Source organism: Archocentrus centrarchus, chromosome 21 (assembly GCF_007364275.1).
Source record: "Archocentrus centrarchus isolate MPI-CPG fArcCen1 chromosome 21, fArcCen1, whole genome shotgun sequence".
Lineage (NCBI taxonomy): Eukaryota > Metazoa > Chordata > Actinopteri > Cichliformes > Cichlidae > Archocentrus > Archocentrus centrarchus.
This window is the reverse complement of record NC_044366.1, coordinates 27,093,124-27,116,301: the sequence shown is the minus strand read 5'-3', so window position 1 is coordinate 27,116,301 and position 23,178 is coordinate 27,093,124. Positions and strand designations below refer to the sequence as shown.

At 41.9% G+C, this 23,178-nt stretch overlaps 1 protein-coding gene across 2 annotated transcripts in view; it reads left to right on the top strand.

The window, feature by feature from the left end:
* arhgef49 (Rho guanine nucleotide exchange factor 49) overlaps window positions 1-23,178 on the top strand; it is a 71,485-nt gene that overhangs the window by 34,299 nt on the left and 14,008 nt on the right. Inside the window, exons 2-3 of one of the 2 annotated variants that reach the window (XM_030757618.1) lie at window positions 13,128-13,278; window positions 17,146-18,814. In XM_030757618.1, coding sequence (XP_030613478.1) covers window positions 17,220-18,814 — 1,595 coding nt within the window. In that variant the 5' untranslated portion in view covers window positions 13,128-13,278; window positions 17,146-17,219. Of the gene's footprint in view, window positions 1-13,127; window positions 13,279-17,004; window positions 18,815-23,178 lie in introns of those variants that run through there. The other variant, XM_030757619.1, reaches the window with a different exon arrangement.

Here is a 23,178-nt window from a genome sequence, read left to right as displayed (position 1 = left end):
CATCGTCTTTCTCCTATGTGAGCTTTTATCAGCGGTTCCTCTTCTACTCTGTTTCACCTCTTCAGCTGAATTCACTTCTGCCAAGTGTTTCTTCCCTTCATTTTATCTGATATGATCTATTTCTTCTTCTGTTTGTCTAGATCTACCTTTTTCTCCCAGAAGACAGATTGTAGGAATGAGGTCAGAGATTGTGTGTGTGTGTGTGTGTGTGTGTGTGTGTGTGTGAGCATATGGATGTGGATATGAATATGAGCCGACTGTTGAGGTTTTGTTTATGTAGGTGTTGCTCTTGCTGATGTCATTATGATCCCCTGCAGAATTGACAGCGGACACAGGAACACCCCGGGGATAGGTGTGTGTGTGTGTGTGTGTGTGTGTGTGTGTGTGTGTAGACCCTTCGTTGAACCTGGCTGCTGTCATATTGCATCTCTATGGAAACCATGTCTGCCCACGCTAGATGTTTTATTTATGTTTGTTTTTTTTACTTTACTCTTTTATCATAATTACTTGCCTTGGGAAGTAATTAGAGATTAAAGATTTACTGTAGCATCCACAGTTTGAGCTGATCTTTTTGGGGCTGCTTTGTTTTCCTGGAGCCCAAATATTTTGCTGTTTGGGGTTATTAAACTCATATGACAGCAGTGAGAATTTATGTACATTTTAATATCTGGTCAGCTGCTTGATGCTGTTCAGTAACCTTTAAAAACAAGTCTGACAGAAAATGCCTGCTGCTTTGATAAAAGTGGGAATTCAACATGTGGAACTCTCAACATCACATTAAAGTTGGATGGGTGTGCACTAATGAGTTGAAGCTTATTATTCACTATGTGAAACTCTGATAAAACATTCATCAGTTTAAAATAGTTGAGCTTTTGACGTTTTCAGTTTGGGGTGAATCTGGATACTGCTCTGTAATGCTGCACTTTTTATGAGCTTCTGACTCCTTAGTAACCTCAGCTGAGGCTTACACTACTACTTACGCTATCGTTTTGCTTTGCTTTGTATGGTTGCTTGTTTATAAATACTTAACAGAATGACACATACATGTAACAGTGATTTTAATAACTTTATATTTTTTGTCTCTAAAGACACAGTGTACAGGGTTCTAGCTAGAAAAAAATTTCAGCCCAGTGCGCATGTGTTGGGAGGGGTGGGGCTAGTTAGTATTAGCTTGCTAATGCTAAATGCTTGCTAATTCAGTGATGTGAACAGTTGGATTCTGTTATAAGAGTTGGTCCTACGAGTCAATGAGGGCACCTAAATCTGATTGGACCATGTGACTTGATACCAAAAAGGAGTGTGGCTCCCTTTGGTGTGATCCTCTGAAAATAAGATGCACGTTTACCTGCAGATATTGTTAATAAACGTTCCTTAAGCAACACGTGTGTTATCCTTGTGAGTCTACGAAGACAAGAAACAAGACACACTCCTGGGATTTTGTGTTTTAATAGGAAGCCCAAAATTGTCCTTTGAGCTCCCTATTTAGCTCTCGGTTTCACACTGGTCACTATTTTGCCACTATTTTGCGTGCACACAACCGTCGTGAGTTTGCGCGTGCACGCTGTGAACCAAACTGGCTGTGCCCGCTGGTAGACTATAGTGCAGAAATCTAGCTAGAGAAAAAAATCAGTCTTAATCAGAAATATAATTATGTTGGTATTTCATAGATTTAGCCTTTAGGACTGAAAAGTGAAGCCGTTGTGGGAGTGGCATAAACCTGCTTTCTTTCTAATATCCTGCAGGGGGCGATGTCTATGAGAAAAAGACCCTTCTTATTGCTTGATTTGATACCCCATGACATCTGTGTTAAGTAGGCCAAGGTGGTAAAAATGCTTATCCCAGGGCTTTGAAAATGAGGAAACAACAACAATAGTAGGATTGACTATGTCCATCGTTTGTATACAGTCTGTAGGTTGGTGTCTAGTTTGATGTTTGGCTGTTATATGGAGATTACAGTTTACCTGCAGTCTTGAGGTGTGAATGAAAAATGTATAAAATCTGTCTGGATGCACAGGACAGCTTCCTGGTCTTGTACCCAATCCATGCTGGAACAGTCTGCAGCTTGAGTGTGCCTCTCAAAATGAACAAATAGCTAAGGAAGATGATGAGTATAATGATGAATATAAAAATTGGAAGAGTAAACCATGATAGCTGGCAGTGCATCTTGGTTTCAATGCATTGCTTGTAGTCCGTTCCAGATCGGAGAGTAACAAAGAACATATGAAGTTCTTCTTTTGATTTCAAATGAAAGATCAGAGTTTCAGCCTCAGGCAAGTTGCCTCATGTGAAAACACTAACTCATTATTTCTGTGTCACTAAAATGTCAGCAGTGTGCTTCAGCCCCCCCCCCCCCCCCCCCCCCCCCCATTTCACAAAGTAGAGATTACTCATTACATCATCTTCTGTTTCCGTTTCTTTCCTCCTGTCTGTTTCTTTTTGGAATGAGCCTCTAATTTTTTTTTCATTCATCATTCAGCACAGATGAGCAGTGATGATGGGAGCGCTTCATTTTTCCTCCTCAGAGGGAAAGATGTATCTCGTGTTCATCCAGCGTCCTCTATGTAGTTCATAACTTTAAACTGCCACATGGGTTCATAATCACCGCAGTGCAGCCTTGACGTTACCAGTTAAAAGAGATCTACTGGAGTTTGATCTTGTATCTGTAGGGTGTGTGTGTGTGTTAGTGTGTTTGTGTATATGTGTATGTTGGTTAGGTTAGGGTATAGCTGTGGTTATGGATGCAGCCAGCAATCTGAGAGAGCTATAACGCTCCATGAGTTGATGGGAGCGGCTGGCTGTGGCATGACAAAAAGCCACTCTGCTGATTGGCTGAAACTAGAATACACACACACACACACACACACACACACACACACACACACACACACACACACACACACACACACACACACAATTGAGTGTATGCCTATTTTTTTATCACAGCTTGTTTTGCTCTGTGATCAGCGGGTAATTACACGGCTTGTTGCTTCATCAATTAAACATGAGCCGCTGACATGCAGACTTCCAATCTAGCACAATATTGATCACACCATTTTTTTTTTTTTGATATGACAACACAAGTAAAATGTTTAAACAAAGGAGGTGTGGATTATTTTTGTGTCAACAAGTGATGTTTTAATTTAGACTAATATTTTAACTGTTAAGAATTGGCTTTTTATTAGGCCGTGATTCTCAGCGGCAGCAGTCTTTGCACAAAGAACACCGTTTAAATGAATCGCATATCAAATTTTCAAAATTAGGATTTAGATTAGAAAAGTAACTAAACATCACATTTTGAAATGTTAATTTGATTTGAATTAATAGTGAGCTGCATGTAACACAGAAACACTCATAATCAATGCCTTAGATGAAACTCGCAATAAAATTTATACCAGCAAGAGGAGCTAAAGACCAATCAACAGGCAGAAAATCCAATAAAATAAAGTAAACCCAAACAGCACCCCTCTTAAGATAACAACCAATGCTTTTTTGTCAGTGGAACCCGTCTGGTATCACTTCAAAGCTCCAGTCTTTCCAAACCATTTTATCTTTATTACAAGGCCTCATATCACACGATAGCTGCGGTCATCATTTGCATTATTGCTCCTTTGAACTGTCTCTCTTCAGTGGAAAAGACTTCCTCTTTTGTCCTCTTTGAATATGCGCACATCTGCTGTGCTGCTCATGGAAAACCTCATGCAAAAAAAGCAAAGTGTTTGCTCTCAGGTCATCTGCTGCCTGTATTATTCATCTGCAACATTTCCACCTCCCAACACATGAAATATGAATGAGACCGAAATGACCTGGAACCACAGAAGAAGAAGAAGCAGCACCCAGCAGGGCAGGTTGATTTTTGGCGGAGCACTTTAGTGCCACTCTGCAGCTTATCTGGGATGCTTATTGATGTTCTAAACTCTGTAATCACTTGATGTTCTGCATTTTCCGATGTTTGAGTTCCACTCTACATCAGAATAACCTTCTGGTTTTTTAGCGTTTGCTGGTGTTTACAGTCAAATGGCTGTCTACTGTACCCTCTCAGCATCAACACACACACACACCATAAAACTTTTTAGTGATAAAATGATGCCTGTAGAGTGAAAGATGTCGGCTAAAGAAATAGTGGGATAATTGTTTTGCAGCAATCCCAACAATTATGAAAAAAAAAAAAAGTTTAGGCAACATGTATTCTGCAAAATGAGGCTCAAATTGCAGCCGCACGCAGGTAACCCTGCACATATTTGGAGAGGAGTGGGACGACTTAAGTATCTGTGCTCAAGGACTTATCCACTGCCAGCTCAGCTTATCTTTTATCACACTTTCAACGTTTGACAGACAGGATCCTCCCTGTGCCCGCTGTGCTGTGGTTGGAACTGGATGCATTTGTTTTTTTTCACCCACTGTTAAAGCGTTTTAAGACCACTTCCTGCTGATGCTCAGCGCACGGCCGACACACTATAAAAACAAAGTGCACTTCTTATTTTTTTACATATGCAGCCCAAAATAACCTTTTTCCAGATTCCCGCAGAGACGCGCTCTCAGCTGCTGTAGTAAAACTTCTCTACTGTACAGCTCCTCATATCTCCACAGAGACCTGTAGTTCGCACACATACCGCTGTCATTCTGCCTAATTAAGGGCACTCACTTCCACCTTTTGAAGTTGCCTGTGCTCAGAGCCTCGCAGGCCCCCCCACCCACTCCCTGGCCTCCCCTCCCTCTGATGAGACTAGTAGTGTAGGTGTTGCTGACAGTGCCCCGGGTGGTGCCTCATTAACCCACATTTCAGTGGCTGATGGTAAACAGAGAGCTGTGGGGGGGGGGTTTGTCTCTGCTTGTGGGAATATGTCTGAGATGTAAAATGCTGAATGATGCCTTTGAAGAAACTCTTCAGCGTGTGCATACCAGGATGTTTTTTTTTTGTTTTTTTTTTGGAAAAAACATTTATATTTATTTTACATACCTAATTCCCCATGTATTACAGTTACTGTCAAAGCAGTCCATTATAATGCTGTATTTATTTAGTGCTGGAAGCTGGAGCTTAAAAATAGGAAAGGGGTGATTTCCGACCTTATTCATTATAATTCCCAAAGTGGAAAAAAGCATGTGGGTTTTAGTTAATTAAAGCAGTCCACAGACCAGTTTGAAAGTCTTTGAGGTTAAATATTGTATAACTTTACAGCCTATATCTTCAAGCTTACAGGAGCCATCTCCCCATGCATCACAGTCGAGAACTCCACCAGTTCAGCATTTACTGATGAGATGCACCCAAACATATTGTCTTTTTTGCAACTTAATTACCAAGAGTGTAGTCTGAAGTTTGGGTGTGCCATGCCAGTAACAGCTGGTATACCTTTAAGCTGCTAGCCTGAAGGAGAATTAGGAGCAGGTTCCAGGATCTTGCTTCTTCCTTCCTCACATTTCTAGATAGTTTTGCATTTTTTGATCGTGTAGTTGTCACACCCAGTTGGTGCTGACTCAGTTGCTAACTCGTTGGTCTTAACACGTCTTCCTCTGGAGACTCAAAAGAGATAGTGTATATAAAAGATTTCGACACATGGAGTTGTATTTGATGTGGAAAACTGTTTGAGTTTCCCATGAAAGAATATCTGGAAGTTGGAGGAAGAAATTGGCAGACACTGCATTGAAAACCTCTGTGGAGCAGAGCCGATGATTTTCTTGTTGTATTTTGTGACTGAAAGGAAGCAGTGCTAAAAACATACTTTTTTTTTTTTCAGCAGTTTGTTTACTGTTAACCATGGTTAGCCATGCTCATTTGAACTTAACACCAAGATACTTGCAGTGTTTCATTTTATTTTTTCCCCTAAAGTGGGATTAAGAGGTGTAGATGCTGCAGAGGGTTTCAAACCAGCAAATGACATTAAAGATGCAGTTTTTAATCCTACTTGATAGGATTTTGTCTTTAAAATTCAATCCAATTTTTTTTTGTGTGTGTAATTGTTCAGAGTCTACTGCACATGTTATCAGACAGGAGAATAGAAGTTTCTGAGAGTCTGCTCACACCCCATAAGTGCTCCGTCCAGACGTTCATCTCCTTTCTGTGATTAATATTACTTCAGCCTCCCTCTTCATCACCTTAATTTGCATCTAAAACCATTTAGTAAACTAATCCTTCTAGTAGAAGTAAATGTATAGATTCTGATACTGATGCTTCAGTGCTCCAGCCTCTTCTCCCCCCTCTGTCTATCCTCCGTCTGACAGCAGAATGAGAGCCACTTCACTTCATTAGGTTACTAGTTTCCTATTACCTGCTGAGCCCTGCACAGCCCTCGTCTCGCTGTGTGTGTGTGTGTGTGTGTGTGTGTGTGTGTGTGTGTGTGTGAGCTCTAATAGTCTCAAATGTAAGGTGACTCATCTGAAATGAGCCATTGTTCTTGATTGCAAATAAGACTGGGACCTCATGCAGATTTCCATTATTGATTATTTGTGATTCGCCCGTAGTTATGTGGCTCCACCAATTATATCAAAACATTTTTGAAAAAGTTACTTCTTTGGGTTTTTAAATATGAGAAGGACAGAGGATTTGATTTTCCATCACGTTAAAGGAAAAGAACTAGCAAATTTTAGTTGATTATGTTTAGTTGTGACCACACACATGAAACTGTCTTGTTTTTATGCCCCTAAATGCTCGCCCGCAAGTCAGAGCCTTAAATGAAACATTTCGATCAAGTCGTGGAATTAAATTCTTTTTCCCAGAAGAATTTCCTCTCTGTACAAGCTCGCTCGTATGCATTAATCTAAAATTGAAATGGCGGTCGGATCTTTCTTATGTAAGACACTGCAGATAAGCATCTCAATCAATAGACTTTAATGCTGAGCCCAGATTGGGCTGGAAGATTGAAGCTTTATGTGGATGGAGGTTCACGGGGAGAGAGGTGTAAACTGGCTGACAGAGAGAGAGGGCAGGTGAACAGGTGAAGGATCACAGGCAGTGATTGCTCACTGCCACAATGTCCAGAAGAGCCACTGATTTCTCGAACTGTTATAGTTTTCTGGATTTAGACAAACTTTGCCAAAGCTACTATTTGGAGGAAAGATATGTAGGTAGGCAAAGGGGGGAAATGCTTCAGTGGGAGTATGAAAGGAAAATACAACCTTTTTCCAGCAATCTCTCCCACTTAAAAGAGGATACAGGCAGTGATACTGTACACTTGGCATTTAATGGTGATTTATGACTTGTGAGCTTTGTGCGCCTTCTTGCTTCCCCTGACTGCCTTACATTTACAAAGTCTGCTCCCTTGGTCACCGTGGAAGTCATTGTTGTTGCAGATGGCTGTTATTGTGGCTTCAGAGGTCCATAAAAAGGAAAGCAGCCGGTCGTATTTCAGTGCTGCTGGTGACTGCTGCCTTCAGGCTTGTGTAAAGTGAAATATCACAGCAGCCGCCTGCGTTGGAGCTGTGTTGGAGTCTAGGCTGCATGCTGGCACACAGTGTGGACAGCAGTCTGCCATTTTCTGCCACATGCTGAGTTGCAAGCGCAGTGTGTCTGTACATTCAAGTACATGTGCACTCCCACACATTTAAAGTACTCTAAGGTGCTGCGTTGGCTTGGCTTAGAAGACACCTAAATATACTTTAATCTGACTTTCTCTGTATTTTTTTATTGCTTTATGTGCAAAGGTTTTCTTTGTAAAAAAAAAAAATAATAATCCTCATGCAGCATCTTGACTCTTGCCACAGCTGATGTGAAACGCAGCGTAAAGCGCTACAAACACATACGGAGTTAACTGACTGTGAACTTTGCTGCCACAGAACACCCAGCCATGCCCGAGCTTGCTTAATGGCATTGTTTTTCAAAAGCATCTTCCACACTAAGACGTTATTCTAGCATTTTCAGATTCGGCCACTTGGGAGACTGTGTCAAAAAGTATAAATTTGAAGTTCCACAGCCAGTTTGGTCAGTGCGCACAGAGGTAACTGGAAGAATTAGAATTTATCAGTCTGTTTTTCCTCACCGCGTGCCCTTGCTTGGCCTCGCCGTGCGCTCTGGCAAGTCTTGTCACCCTCCTGCAGCGCCCTCCTGCTGCGCTTTCCAGCTGTGCTAATGTTGGCTTGCCTTCGTTTCACACAGCATAGAGCTTCGGATTCAGACACCTGTTGAGATACAGCACACTTTGCCAGCAGGTGAACCGTTTCATGCCGTGTCAGTTTTAAGGGTGTTTAAATAGTGTTTTCTCCAGTCAACCCAACCACCCCACAGAATTCATGAGTGAGTTTTTTCAGTTTTTGCAGACACCTTCAGGATGTCAGGACTTTGCAGGACTTTGCAGAAACTTTGTTTCTGAGTGATATATTATAGTAAATTCTCTTAATGCCTCAAGTTTCAGGGTTAGGTGATTAAATCCAGTACAGCAGGCCCACAGTACACTCTAAATTATTTAAGCAAACTTGGACTGGTTTTGTTTTTGTTGATAGCATTAGAAAGGCATTCTGTCCTGATTTCTAAAGGCTGGGTAATGGTATTATTTTGGACTACAATATATTTTGTAGTTTTATCATATATTCTGACCTGCTACCTTGCTTGTAAACCTAGAATACCAAAATATTATAATGCTATACTGATCAGCCATAGTATTAAAACCACTGACAGATAAAGTGAATGACTGCAGTCATCTCGTTACAATACAATATACTTCTAGGAAACCGTGACTGATGGGATTCATCTGTTACTTTGAGGTTACACACAATCTGCCTAAAGACTGATGGTGAGGAAGTATGTGCTCCTATATGATAAGGCTCTCCACGACTCTCAGGAACGGCTCAAGGGACACAACGAAAGGTTCAAACCATTGACCTGGCTTCCGAACCGCCTTGATTACAATCCAGTCAGTCATGCATTTGCAGGAAGCACTAGACCAAGCGTGATTCAAGGAAGCTCCATCCGGCAATCCTCAGGACCCAAAGGATCTGTTGCCAATGTCCTAGCGTCAGATACCACAGGCCACACACTTGTCTATGGCCCAGTGGATCAGTGCTGTTTTGGTGGCACATGGGGGACCTGCGGTGCTGTTTTTGCCTCTTGGTGTGGAACATAGCAAAGGCACCAAGAGTAGGCTGCCAAACTCCAAAAAACTTCTTACATCTTGTGGATGAGGCTCGCAAGATTGAAGAGCTAATTATGGGTGGTGTCTGAGCCATCTCTCTGCTGGCAGTACAGATCCGTGAACAAAAAGTATTTGGAACACCTGCCACATCTATGCAGAGATGTAGTGTTAACTGCTTATTATTTTAATCTTTTAAAAATGAATAGACCTACATTATTGCCACAGTGTCAATTTTATTGTGCTGCGATGGACATAAACTGAAAGCTCAGTGTAGCTATGGAATACTGTTATTGTGTTTTTAATGTCAAGTTTAAGATTTATAAGGAATCTGGTTCTTGATTGACAGCTGTTAAAGTCACAAGCTGAGAAAGTTCTGGACCTCATTTTAACCTTTATTTATATATAAATATAAATAAATAAATTTAATGTAAATTAACTTTAAAACCAGTGTTCAGTTACAGCTGCATCTTTAGATGTTAGATTCAACTCATTGTCATTGTGCACACAAGGCACACAACGAAGTGATCGTTCCAGATCACTCATCCAGAGACGAGCATCTGCGGTCGGGCAGCCAGAGACCGGCGCTACCGTTAGGCAATGTGGTTTAAGTGTCTTGCCCAAGGACAGCGCAGGGACAGGGGCTTGAACCTGCAACCTTCCAGCTGCAAGGCGAGCGCCTACCCACTGTGCCACTGACATGCTCTGAAAGTAAAAAAATCCTGGAATATGTCGGGTGTGGTTGTGTTTTGTTTTGGCTTTGACGTGGCTGCTGGAGACCAATCACACCTGCTTAGGATAATGCTTGCAGTTCCACCAAATGTGGTGCAGTGCACTTTGGATGAGTCGTGGAAGCAGCTCCCAGGTCTGTGTCGTTGCCTAAAGGTGTAAGTAAAATTTTAGACAGAAGTGGCATTAAACTGTACAGATGAGGAGGGCAGGAAGTCAGCAGAAGAAACTTCACAGAGCATCTAGCCACTTTTCAAAATAAAAGAGCCCATGCAGGCTAAATATTTTGCTTCTGTAATGCACCTGGTGTGCTTTGTAAGCACAGAACAAATCTTTCTAGGCTGCACACAGCTGCAAACACCGCTATATATAGGATTACCTTAAGCTAATCTTTTTATTCTCTTTTATTGGATAAACTTCATTGTACTTTTTTAAATAACAGGCTCACTTTTGTTTAGCAACAGCAATCCTGTTTTCCTTTTTTGAATCAAGATGGTTGTGATTGCTGGAAACATGACAGCAACCAGAATATGTTTACATGTTTTAATGCATCTGCTTTGTGATGAAGTCATGGCATTATCAGGAAATGTGAGCACGGAGGTGTGTGAATTACTGTCAAGCTGAGAGGTTGCTAGACAGGCACACACATATTTGTACAAACACACGAATGCATGCACACATACACACATACACCTGCACACAGGGGTGGACGAGATAGACGGGTAGAGAGTCTGCATGTCTGTAGGGAACGCTAGGAGGTGTCAAAAACCACGAGCACATTATTATCACCTCTTCTACCACTGCACAGGATCTGAAAGGCATCCAGTCTGCATCACGCAGACACACACACACACACATATAGAGAGACACACACACACAAAGAAAGAGATCAGTAATAAGACAGCCTACTCTGTGTGCTCAGAAACACTTCTGCATAGTTTAAGAGGTTCAGAAGCACCCATGAGGAGAGGATGAATGAAACGGGCTGGAACGGGAGGGAATTGGCTCAGTGATTTAAATGCTCGCTGGATAAAGAGAAAAAAATAAAATAAATAAATGGGTCACTTCAGTCAGTGGCGATAACCAATTTCTCATTCCCTCTCCGTGAAGCCTATCGGTTTCAGTGGGATTGTCAGAGCGGGGTTATTCCATGAGCAAAAAAGGCAGCGAGAGAGAGAGAGAGTCGCCCAGTGTCCCGCAGAGCTGAGCTTAATTCTAAGCATTAAAATCTGCTTTAAAATCTCCAGATCTGTGGACAAACAAAATGTGAGTGAAAGAAGTTGCATCACATTTGCAGGGGAGGACCGGGAGCCTTGGGGGGGGGTGTCTACCGGAGGCCCTGCCAATCATCCAGCACTTCTGGGATGGAGGAGGGGGAAGGGTGAGGTGGGGTTCATTTCTAAATGACAGCCACTTGTCACAGCTTTGGAGCAACAGCACTCTTCACATCCCCGCATCCCGCGGGGGGCGGGGTGAGGGGGGGGGGGGGGGGGGGGGGGTCTAACGTCAGAAATCATGTGACCTGAGCTTTGAGTGAATCTTTGGTTGCTTTTCTCATCATGTGGCTGAAGATGTTGGTGGTGGGTGCAGATTTCATCAGAGGAGCAGGGCTTTAACACGAGGTGGGACGGGTTTTGTTTCTGTTATTCATCATTCCTGCAGATTAGTTTATCCCAGTCCTGCGCTGTCAGGGCAGTCTCTTTTGCTTTAGGTCTGTGTCCTAGATTGCATTCATGTCTGCGGTGTAGTAATGTATGGAATTCTTGCATCACTGCTTTACTGTTAGCTTTACTGTGCCCACTACTTGAAGTACAACTTGATGATGGTGTAGTCACAAAATGCTCCGTGTTGTATGGTGATTCCATACAGGATACATTACTGTTAACTAAATTGTTCTCATTTGCAGCAGATTTATATTCTCTGTTTTAATGTATTTTAATAGTCACTATACCAGATTGTGTTCCTAATTGATGTTATTTTATTGAACAGATTGCAATGCTCTTATTTAATTTTGTGCTCAGTAGAGAAAGCAATGCATGTATGTATTTTTTTTTTCCATTTTTTGATAAGGGCCCAGTACATTTCACAAGGATCATGTTTAATTTATTTGAATTAATTATTTATTTATTTTTAATTAATTATTTTAATTTGATATATTGTTCATTTTTGTTTCGTGGGAATTGCACTATAACCTTTAAATCCAATTTTATGCTGTGGCTTCTAGTTAGGTATAACCACTCTGAGTCTCCTCTCTTAGTATATTGTAACTAATTGCTTTATACGTGAAACTTGAGGGCAGTGCGTTGGTGTGGTGGTTAGCACTGCTGCCTCACAGTGAGAAGGTCCTGGGTTTGAATCCTTGGCCCGGGCCTTTCTGTGTGGAGTTTGCATGTTCTCCCCGTGTCTGCGTGGGTACTCTGACTTCCTCCCACCGTCCAAAGTCATGCAGTTAGTGGGGTTAGGTTGATTGGTGATTCTAAATTGCCCATAGTTGTGGATGTGAGCCCTGATTTTCCTGACCGGAGTGCCTCAGGGTGCAGCACCCCTGCAACCCTGAATTGGATAAGTGGAAGAAAATGGATGAATGGTTATGTGAAACTTTCTACAGTAACAGCCATTCTTTGTGAATACACTTGACTTCTTTGAATACTGACTTATTGCATATATTTCTTTTTCTTCTTCGTTTAAGCCAAACTTCAGTCTTTAGTATTGTGAGGACTATTTCACTTATAGTACTTTAATACATTGTGCCGTAATAAACTGTTCACAGTACTGAAATATATTTTGTTGGAAACTGTAGAGCAATAAGTAAGTAAGCTGTAAAATAACAGTATTATGCTGGCAAATCAGTGATTAATATTGCGATTTAACAGGAAAACTTGTTAAAGTGTAACTAGTGATGAAAAATAATTACTCTATAGTTAATAAATTGGCTTGTTTTATAACAACATATTAAAAAAAATCTTCTGAGTGTTATCTAGGAACTCATGAAACCCCCTAAGTGATTGAACACACATGTGTGTTGTTGTGATGTGTGTAATTCAGTATGCTACTCTCTCCTGACAGAGGAACACTAATTATGCAATTGACTCAACATCTAATTCACTCTGAAAAAGGAGGACACGGTTTGTTTTACAGGATCAGGATACATCTGCTATTCAAGCCTCGAGTCTCTGATGCTCATTGTGTTTCTCTCCTTTACAAAGCAGACCTTACAAACAGCAGCACTTGGCAGAGCGATCATGTTTTTACTGTGAGAGTTTATTATATTTAGAAATGGCAGCTTATTGATTGATGTGCTTTTTTTTCCCCCTTGTTTTTCCTCTCTCTCTTAACTTGTAGCTCAGGGCCACGTCTGTCTGGCTCATTGGAAGCTCCAGACGGATTGCTGTGCTGGGGGGGGGAGTCTTAGAAGAGGAAGCTGGGCACTGTGGGATCTGAGCCAATGACCTGTTGGAGGAGAGAAGCAGCATAGAGGGTTGATTAAAATGGGGTAAGTTTAGAAGATCACACAGCATTCTGCCAGCAGGAACTGTTGGCTGAAACAAGACGATTTTGCTCCAGAACGGATCCCTGCAACATGATGCTCGCTGTTAGGTAAACTGTGCCCGATCAGACAGGAGGGCAGATGTGCTGACGGCAAAATAAAGACACCGACTCACTTACAACACACTGATGTGCCTGCACATAAACAGAAGCACACGTAGACAAGACAAATAGAGTCGTCTTCTTTCACAGCAGAGCCTTACAGCGCAGGTCTCTGCCATACACTTGATGCTTAATCAGAAATTCTCAGTTATGAGTTTTTGAAGGTTTTATGCTAACAGAATGGGGCGACGCTGCACTGAGCAAAAGAGGCAGAGAAGGTAGAAACTAAAGACCTTCACAGTGTCACCAGTGATTTAGACACACAACTGAGATCACACAGTAAACAATGATACCAGGATGAACTGTGTAAGCGAATGAAATATAATAAAATGACTAATTTGAATTTTTGAAAAATACTGATGTAATAGCTTCATCTTTCAATATGAAAAACTATTGCACGAACATCAGGAAAAAAATAACTTAAATGGCTGGCACCTTTATCCAAAAAAAAATAAATAAATAACCACATGGACAAATTTATGTGGACACCCCCCAGACTTCTTTCCAGACTTAAAGTAGCCTCTTCTTTTCAGGTTTAAGCCTTTAACCTTAAACTGTGGAGATTTGCTCCCATTCATTCACAAGGGGATTCTCACCTAACCCTGATGGGGTTTGGTGAAGCCTTTCATGCCTTGCAGTTGGATTTATTTCTGGTCCAGTCAAGTTTTTCCACCTCAAACTGTGACCTGACTTAAATAGAGGAGCAATGGCAGTTTGAAACGAGAAAGGGAGTTCCCATACAGTCAATGTTATTTTAGGGAAATTTTAATACTACATACATAGAATGTATTATATTAAAGCTACATAGTGCAGTGTGAAAGAGTTTTTATAAGACTAAATGCACCTTTACTGCTTCCATAGGGATTAAGAGGGTAAGTAGCGGACAGGTGCTGCTGTACTTGATTAACTGATCATCAGCAAGTGTGAGCTCTTCTATAAAAGCAGAGGTTTTTGGCAGTTTGCTGGTCTGGAGCATTCAGCTGTGTTAAACATAATGTTACAATTTTCCCAGGAATGGATGTCCCAGCAAAGTCATCCCAAAGTCAGACTCTTAGGTTTGCAAAGTTGCATCTGCATAAATCACAAGACTTCTGGAATGATGTCTTTTGGACAGATGAGACCAAAGTGGAGAGGTCTGGCCATAATATACTGTACAGTGGCATGCTTAGAGAAAACCAAACACAGCGTATCAGCGCAAACACTTCATACCAACAGTCAATCTCGGTGTGGAGTGATGATTTGGGCTTGTTTTGCAGCCACAGGACCTGGGCACCTGTAGTCATTGAGTCAAACATGAACTTCTCTCTATACCAAAGTATTCTAGAGTCAAATGTGCGGCCATCTGTCTGACAGCTAAAGCTTGGCCCAAATTGGGTCATGCAGCAGGACAATGATCCCAAGCAGCAAATCTACAACAGAATGGCAGGGAAAAAAAAAAAGAGAGAGAATGGAGGTGTTGCAATGACCCAAAGTCCAGACCTCAAGTTATTGCTTCTAAAGGCTGTTGAATCGTGGTGTGTGCATAGTTTTTACTGGACTGCATGTATGTGGCATTAATATTTGATTTCACTAGAAGTGACTGGCCTGCTTCCAACTAGGAAATGCAAAACTGAATCAAAAGTTGCAGAAATAGACACACTTTTGGCCATATTTTAAATCGAATGACTCAGTAATACACAAACTGACTCATTAAATTGGAGATTTTTTTTTGTCGGCGTTCTCAGTAATGCAGTAACTTTGACACTGAATCCAATCATATGAATGATTTATTTCCTCATTTTGAAGCTGTCCTCTTCACGCATTCTGCCATCATATCTCGAGAAATCAGCCCCTGTGCATGCTGGACATGGTAGCTGATTTAGTTTCCTGCCTGTGGGGATGAATTATTCCTCAGTTAGCTTGGTGACAGAGGGAGCAGAGAGAGCGAGACCTCCAGAGAGCATTTACTCTGGCAGTAATTCAACCAGAGAAAGGCACAGAGAGAGGGAGAGGCACAGGCATGTCGAGCAGCGTGCTCCCTGCTATTCACACACTCGTGCTAATTTAAAGCCAAATTTCACATATCAGCATTTTTTTTTTCTTCCATCTCGACTATGCACATGCGTACTGTGTGTGTCTTCTGAGTGGAATAACAGAAAAATCACTAAAAGGCATCACTTTGTTTGTTGGTTAAAGAAATAAATCCATGGATTTTATTCAGTTCTTATTGCAAAAGAAAATAAAAATCGTTTTAATAAACATACTGACTAGTAGTGACTGCACAGGCTTAATAATCTGAAGGGTTTTAATGCAAAGATGGTGCAGATATTACGCACAAATCTGTCAGCCAAACATTAAACAAATACAAAAAAACCATCACAATGATTTACAAATATTAAGATACTGATCATTTCTTAAAAAAAAATCAAGCATTTCCTAACCCAGCTGGACACTGGTGTTTAAATCTTATTCAGACCGGAGTAAAAAGTCAGTTTCTTCTGATCATTTTCATTGTCAGATCTACATGTGGCGATCTAGAGTGTTTAGGTAGCAAGACGGTGTATGTGAGATTAAGTCAAAGTGTATCTCTGCTGTTACCAGGCTTCATTTATAATAAACGAAGCCTGTTTTTGAGCACCCATGTTTTCAAGCACCATTCATCTAATTAGCAGCCAACAAATAAAATCGGAGGGAAACCGCCTGCTGATTAACTCAGATCGTAGGGCTGCTAACCTGTAACCATGTAAGGAATGGCAATTTACTTATTACCGCAAAGCCACGGAGAAGCGTGGCTGCCTATCCGTGCTTTAGCATTAGAGAGCATGTGAGTCTGGAGATGATTTGGATTTTATTATTCACATAATGCATCAGGGATGAGCCCTCTGAGTCCCTGTTTCATAACCATAGTCATAATCACAGCCGTGACCCTGCTCTGCTCACTGTCATGTAGACAGAATGTGAGATATGAAGCATAAGAGTTTGTATTTGGTGGTGAACTGGCTATTTGTACTCATTAAAGAGAGGGAAAGAGCCACAGTACACCCAGTGCCATTTTGCCAACTGTCTTGGCTCCTAATCTGCAGCTATACTGTCTGGTTAGTCAGAAGGAAAAAGCACAACCGTCCGCCAGTGAACTGCCAGGCAGTTATCTTCATTACTGTCCCCTCAGCTTACTGCTTTCTCTTAACATCACACTCATTTCCTCTTTCTCTGTCTCATCTTTGTCTCATCGACTAGCTTTCTCTCATTTTTTTTTTTTTTTTCCCCACTATCCTGCACTGCATCTGTCTCTCAATCTCATGTTTTAATAGCCTGACAAGCCAGGCAATAATCCCTCTATTATTATTCTTACTGCAGAGAAAGGAAAAAAAGAAATAGCCCAAGGGGGTAGACAGAGTGCCATTTATATAATATAAATGTGATTATTCTGGTGAAGGAGCCATGTTTCAGAGACACTGTCTCTGTGTCCAGAGCCGTTGTTATCCAGTATATGTGGACTTTCCTGTGGCTGAAGAAGTCTGACAAAGCTCTATCATATGGCCGAAGCAAGTGCATGAAATGTGAGCTGAGCCGAGGAGTATTATAAGGCCATTTTAAAATCTAGCTTTTCATTATTGCAATATGTCATGATAAGGGAAATTGACAAAACTGCATATAAAATGTTATTTAATGTTACAAGATGTGAAGCCATTTTGCTTGGAATCACAAATAAAGACATTTTGTCCTTTCTTAGCTTCATCACTATAGGCTGCGGATCTCTGCACCAGCTCACTGCAAGTCTGAGGGCCGCTTGCTCTGCCCACAGCCATGCCAGACGTGAAGCCTCCCCCATCATGTGACTACCCCTCTACCTCCTCTGTCGCAGCATCTGCCGGCTCCCCTGCTGGCTGCACCTCTCCCCTTGACCTTGTCATGGACATGGAGCCCTGCATCACCAACCTCCCCTTGTCTCCTGACCCCCTGTCCTCCTTCCCCCGGCACAGAACCAGCGTCCCTCACTATCCGGGCTTTCATGGACCACCCTTTCCCCTCATGGCCAGGTGTAACAGCAGCACCTTACTCACCAACTTGGGGCTCAGGTACTGTTCCAGCAGACAGGGCACTCTGGGGATGGAGCCAGGTCAGGGAGCAGCCCCGGGAACCTGCATTCATACTGGAAGCAATGGCAGTAGACCTTATAGGAGTATGGAAAACTTAAACTGGAACACTCTGGCAGATTCTGGTCTGTGCATGCTCACTAGTGCTCCCTACAGGAGCATGGACAGTGAGTTTATCTTGCGCTACACCTCCACTAGCCACTGGTATGATGGGCCTCCAGACAGATCCCATGGGCTGGTACCCAACCCAGAGAGCCTGGCGTTTTACCCACGTCCTGGGCTGCCCAGAAAGGACTTACCACTTTTCCCTCAGTTGCTGTTTCCAAGTTGTGTTGATGAATGGGATGCAAGGAAGGGCCTGAGAGAGAAACTCCGCCTTCAGAGTGCAAGGTCAGCCGTTGAGCCTCTGAAGCCCCTCCCACTGCGGCCTCAGGTGTCTCCATGTGCTGCACCTGTCGAACGGGAGTGTGCGCATCATGGGAACATAACGGGTTCTGTTTCCAGGCCATCGTGCACAATGCGCATCACCAGCCCTGAGGAGATCAAACAAGAGGTCTTGAGGCGCTTACAGCTCCGTCGGCAGAATAGTAGCCCCAACCTGGCTCTCCACAGCTCCCCATCCACCCAGAAAGCAGTTAAAACATCCTACACAACAGACAATATTTCAGGGAACAGAAGTGGATCAGAGTTTGCATCAGAGCCTCGAAGACCTCCTTTGGGACGCCTGCATATCCCAACTTTTGAAGAGTTTAAGAGGATGAGGCAGATGGAGAGGAAGCAGAGCGTTGAGTCCACAGTGGATGCTACAGTATCTGGAAAACCTGTGGCCGACCTGCAACAGGATGCAGGAGCATCAGATGGCAAGATAATCCCTTCTGACCCTCAGCTGGGTTCTTGTGAAGAGCAGAGAGAAAATCCGGAGGAGGCGAAGGGGGACAAGTATACACGTGAATGGACCGGCTGCAGCACTGTAGCTCCTGCTCCCTCCTCCATCTCTGATACCAGCACATACTCTCCCATCCGCACAGGGCCATCTCCACGTTCACCCCTGCCCCCCCAGGGTGGCCCAGCCCAGGAAAACACCTGTATCGTAGGAGGAGACGATGGGAGTGCCAAGCGCAGGAGGAGCAGTCTGGAACCTGCTGGGTCGGTTCCCTTTCCGCCCAGCAGGGAGAACTGGGAACGGCCCTCCAGCTGCTGCCCAGCTCTTCTTCTGGATGGGACTGAATTGTCTAGCTATGGAGCCAAGATCTATAAGATGAAGGATGGTCTCATTGGCTCTGCACTGGACCTAATCAAGAAGAGGTGAGTCTAAGATGTGTGGCTGTGCAGTGTATGTGTTAGTAGCTGTAAAGTTAAACTAAACATGTTGTCTGTAGGTTAACATACATAATATTGCATAATAGTGGTGGGAATAACCATGACTGTGGTGTTGCCCCTACTGGCCTGGCGTGCTACTGCACACATATTGACTCCATCATAACGATGGAAAGATGCAGTATGTCTAGAATAAATGACTATTAAATATAAATGACTACCAAAAAGGTTTACAATTAACAGTTCATTTGCAGTAAAAGATTTACAGAATTAGACTTACATTCTGAAACCAACTCTCCAGAGTTTAGCTTGATGTAAACAGCAGTAAACACTTGCTGTTTTATACAATTATCGATCACTTAGAGCAAGTAGTATTGATCAGTTAGTCATTACAACTTAAAGTACAGTCCAAACCTGTTTTTTATCAGTTTTTCTTGCAGAGAGAGTTAAAATCAGATAAAGATGATTTTATTAGTTTTGCATGACTTTTACTTGTGACTGGCTGGTGACAACCTTATGAATAGTTGTGAAAGTTATGAAACTCCTTGTGTCTTTGAACCGAACCCTCTCTCTCACTGCTTTTTTATAAAGTAGCACTTGGATTATGAATAAGCACATTGTTTTAAAATCCAGTTAAATCTTTTTTTATGGATAAATTAAATCTCATAGTATGCATTATCTGGGCCTTGTCAGGGCTCAGGGCTGCTGAAGTGCATGGGTTTATCAGTGAAGTATATGCAGGTACACTTCCAGTGTTGCATCAGTGTATGCTCGTCCATCTGTTTAAGCCTGCACGTGGTGTTGTGTTATTGATTTATCTCAGTTATTGTGATAACAGCTGTCGGAGCTAACAGGGTTGGCTCTGCAGACGAGACTGTGGGCGGGAGCCTGGCATGAGGCATGACAGACTGGAGGGTTGCCACTGTCCCTGCAGACTTGCTGTTTCCCTGGTTCTCCTCTCTCTGTGTCAGCTGTTGGCTAAATAAATGCAGGCTTCACTCCACTGTGGTTCATTCTGATCAAGGACAAACAAGACAAGGGTGTGTTTTACAGCACTGGACTCCCATTTAGGTCTTCACGCAGTGTAAATATTAGACCCCGAACAAAGAACTGCTTGATAAGGTCAGTTGAAAAATATAAACTCCACCCCCCTACAGGCCGGACGCTTTGGTAAATGGGAGATAGACGGTATCTTTCCCTGCCTGTCAGGACTCTCCTCTCACTGTCACTCCTTTGTCTGCTCTGCTAGAAAGAATGATGGATGTCTGCATGAAGGCAGCAGAAAAATATCTGCTGCGTGTGTGAGATTGTGTAGATACAGAATATGTTCAGTATGTAAGAGAGCAGAGCTGCAGTCTTGGGCTGCAACTAAGTTATTTTTTTATGATCAGACTTTATGGTCTATAAAAGCATGAAAACCGATCAAAGTGATGCCTTCAGGATGCTTGCTTTCTTTCATTCAGCTGTATAACAAGACTAGTAGTGGCTAGTGGCTCTGTAGACCTGCACAGTGGTTGTTAGCATGTTGACAATTTGCTCGATAGTGCTAAACACAAAGAATAGCCGAGGCTGAGTGTCTTTAGTTCTGACAGCATTTTGTCGTAAAACAAACTATTAGACAGACAGTGGGGGGGGGCTATATGAAACAGGAGGAGATGGGGAAACTCCTTCCAAAAATTTCTGAAAGGCTTGAATAAAATCCACAAAGAAAAAGTCACAAAATTTCAGTCCAGTAGTTGAAGAGATATTTCACTGTCTCCCAGTCCAACTAATCAATTACTCAGCTAATGCTGTCAGCAGTATTCCAGAGCTCGTAAAGCCCATTCGCATCACCAGCATCCAAAGTGGATTCATCTTTTATGTACAAAAAGCACCCATAATGCAACACACCCCACACTCTCCTGAGGTTTAAATATAGCCCGAGGCTCTGTGAATGTTTTAATACTTGGACATTTATTAATTAATTAAACATGACAGTATTCTGTGATCGCCGCACCCTGAGGTATCTGACATCCGCCGTGAATCTTTGTTTAGGTGCATCATGCAGCACATTTGTGCTTTAGCTGCAGTATTATAGTAATATTCATATTATCCCACCTGAGAGGGGGGTTTTTATAGGATAGAAAGAAAGTGAAGCATAAAGCTGCACCGCAGAGTTATTTCTACTCTGTAATAATGGTGATATATACAGCATAAAGAGGGTGGTTTGCATAACATTTAATTTTTATTTATATCTATTTTCTGTGTATTTGTCTCAATTAAATGCACTCACTCAATGAGCTATATATATTGAATTCATTTGAGAGATAGATGCATCAGTGAAAATGACAGCCGGGCTAATTTCAGTGTCACATCTTGCGGTGCTGAGTGGTGATCTATCACACACAGCAGTTTCCTGATAAATTAAACTACAGGTTATTGCATCCCATGCATCATCCAGGGTGTGACAGCTAATACTGTGATAGAAATGCATTTTAATGTCAGTTTGTTCAACAGGAAACCGATCGGATGCTTCGGAGCTGCGTCCTCAGAATGGGATTAATTATATTGGGCTTTTTGCCACACTCGGACCTCTTTGATTTGGACACCGTCATCTGCTGTGTTGGTGTTTCTCGAGAAACAAAGTGCAGGTTGCCACAGTTTGATGTAATTGAGCTGAAGTGCACGCAGCTGCCACGCAGGATAAGAAGGATGTTGAAAAATAATTTTTACGACATGTCCAGAAAGAGCTCAGCAGTTTAACTGCTTTGGGAGGGACAGAACCCAGAAAGACGCAGTTATGTAAGAACCATTAGCGTAATAAGACCTCGTGTTAAGTCAGCACAGACACTGAAGAGAAGCCAAAGGAAATTTTATACCAGAACTGGTGCTGAAACAATGAATTGACTGGTTCTGGTCCCAGCTTCTCAAATGTGAGCACTTGATGAATTTCTTAGTTTTATATTAGTTATGTGTCATTTTAATATCCTTGAGTTATAATTTTTTACCATTTCACATCAATTTACAGATCAATCAAAAACATAGTTGACAGATTAATAATGAAACAATCACAAGCTGAAGCTCTGAATGTAAAGGAGACTTGGATAAGAAAAAAGTAAAGCGTAGCGTGTAGAGTAGCTGTAGTAACAGCAGGTGTTTAGCTCATAATTCTGGGTTAATATACACTGATCTGCCACAACATTGCAACCACCTATATGCCTACTGTGTAGGTCTCCCTCTGTTCAGATGGTTTTCAGCCACAGGACCTCTGGGGCTGTTTTGCGGTGTCATGCACTGGAGGATGTTTTGGTTGCTGTGGGTTGCAGGGTGCAGCACAAGCCTGCTCAATGAGGTTTACATCTGGGAAGACTGAAGGCCGGGTCAATGTTGTTTTCCGAGGGATTCCCAGTTGAACACAGTAGTGTAACGACATAATCAATCGTATTTATTCTAACTATTAATGTTTTAATGTCGTGGCTGATTGATGCTTGTTGTTGTAACATAAAACATGAGGACGAGGAGTGACGAGATTTCATGCAACATTACAATAAAGCTCTGAAGCCAGTTTCACTAAATTTTTGGATAAAAATCATCAGCATAGCTGTTCTTTGTTCTTGTTACACACAAACCTTGATGGAGTCAGTACATCATAAATTTCTTTCCTTCTGAGACCCAGACATTGTTAAGACTCCATTATGGGTTTTGATCCCTAGGGCAGTTAAACTCGCCTAGCCAATAACAAATTATAAACACCTTTATTTTAAGTAAAAAATATAATCTGTAAAATTGATGTTACAACATTTTTTTTTTCTTGCCATGATTGCAGTAATACGGTAGTTTCCACTCTTGGCTACTGGACCTTGAAGCTTACCAGTGCTGAAAAACCAAAATCAATATACAGCATAACAGTTCTTTCTCCTGATGTTAATGGTATAAGCAAAATGTAAAATGCTGCAAATCAATATTTCCTGTATTTAGACTTAATTTTAATAACTTCATGAAATCATAAAGAAAGAATGAAAGAACATACAGTGGAATTAACACAGACTGTATATAAAAGATGAAAGCAGCCACTGTCACTCATTGGTTTGTGAAACCACTGTTTAGTAAGGAAAGTAGTTATTTTTTTTTTTTTTTAAGCCTGTCATGTCTGGCAGATCTTGCAAACAGAACTGTGACCTGAGAGCGTTGTTGTGCCAAACATATTTGCTATTTCAAGGTGAGCTCTATGGGTTCTCTATAGGCTTCTCTTGTTAGTGTGTAACCCTTTATTTTATTTGAATTATTTTTAGCATACTGTGATGAATTTTGCCAGAGCTGACAGGCTTAGGAAAAAGAAAAGAAGAAAAGAAAAAGGGAGAGAAAGAGAGAGA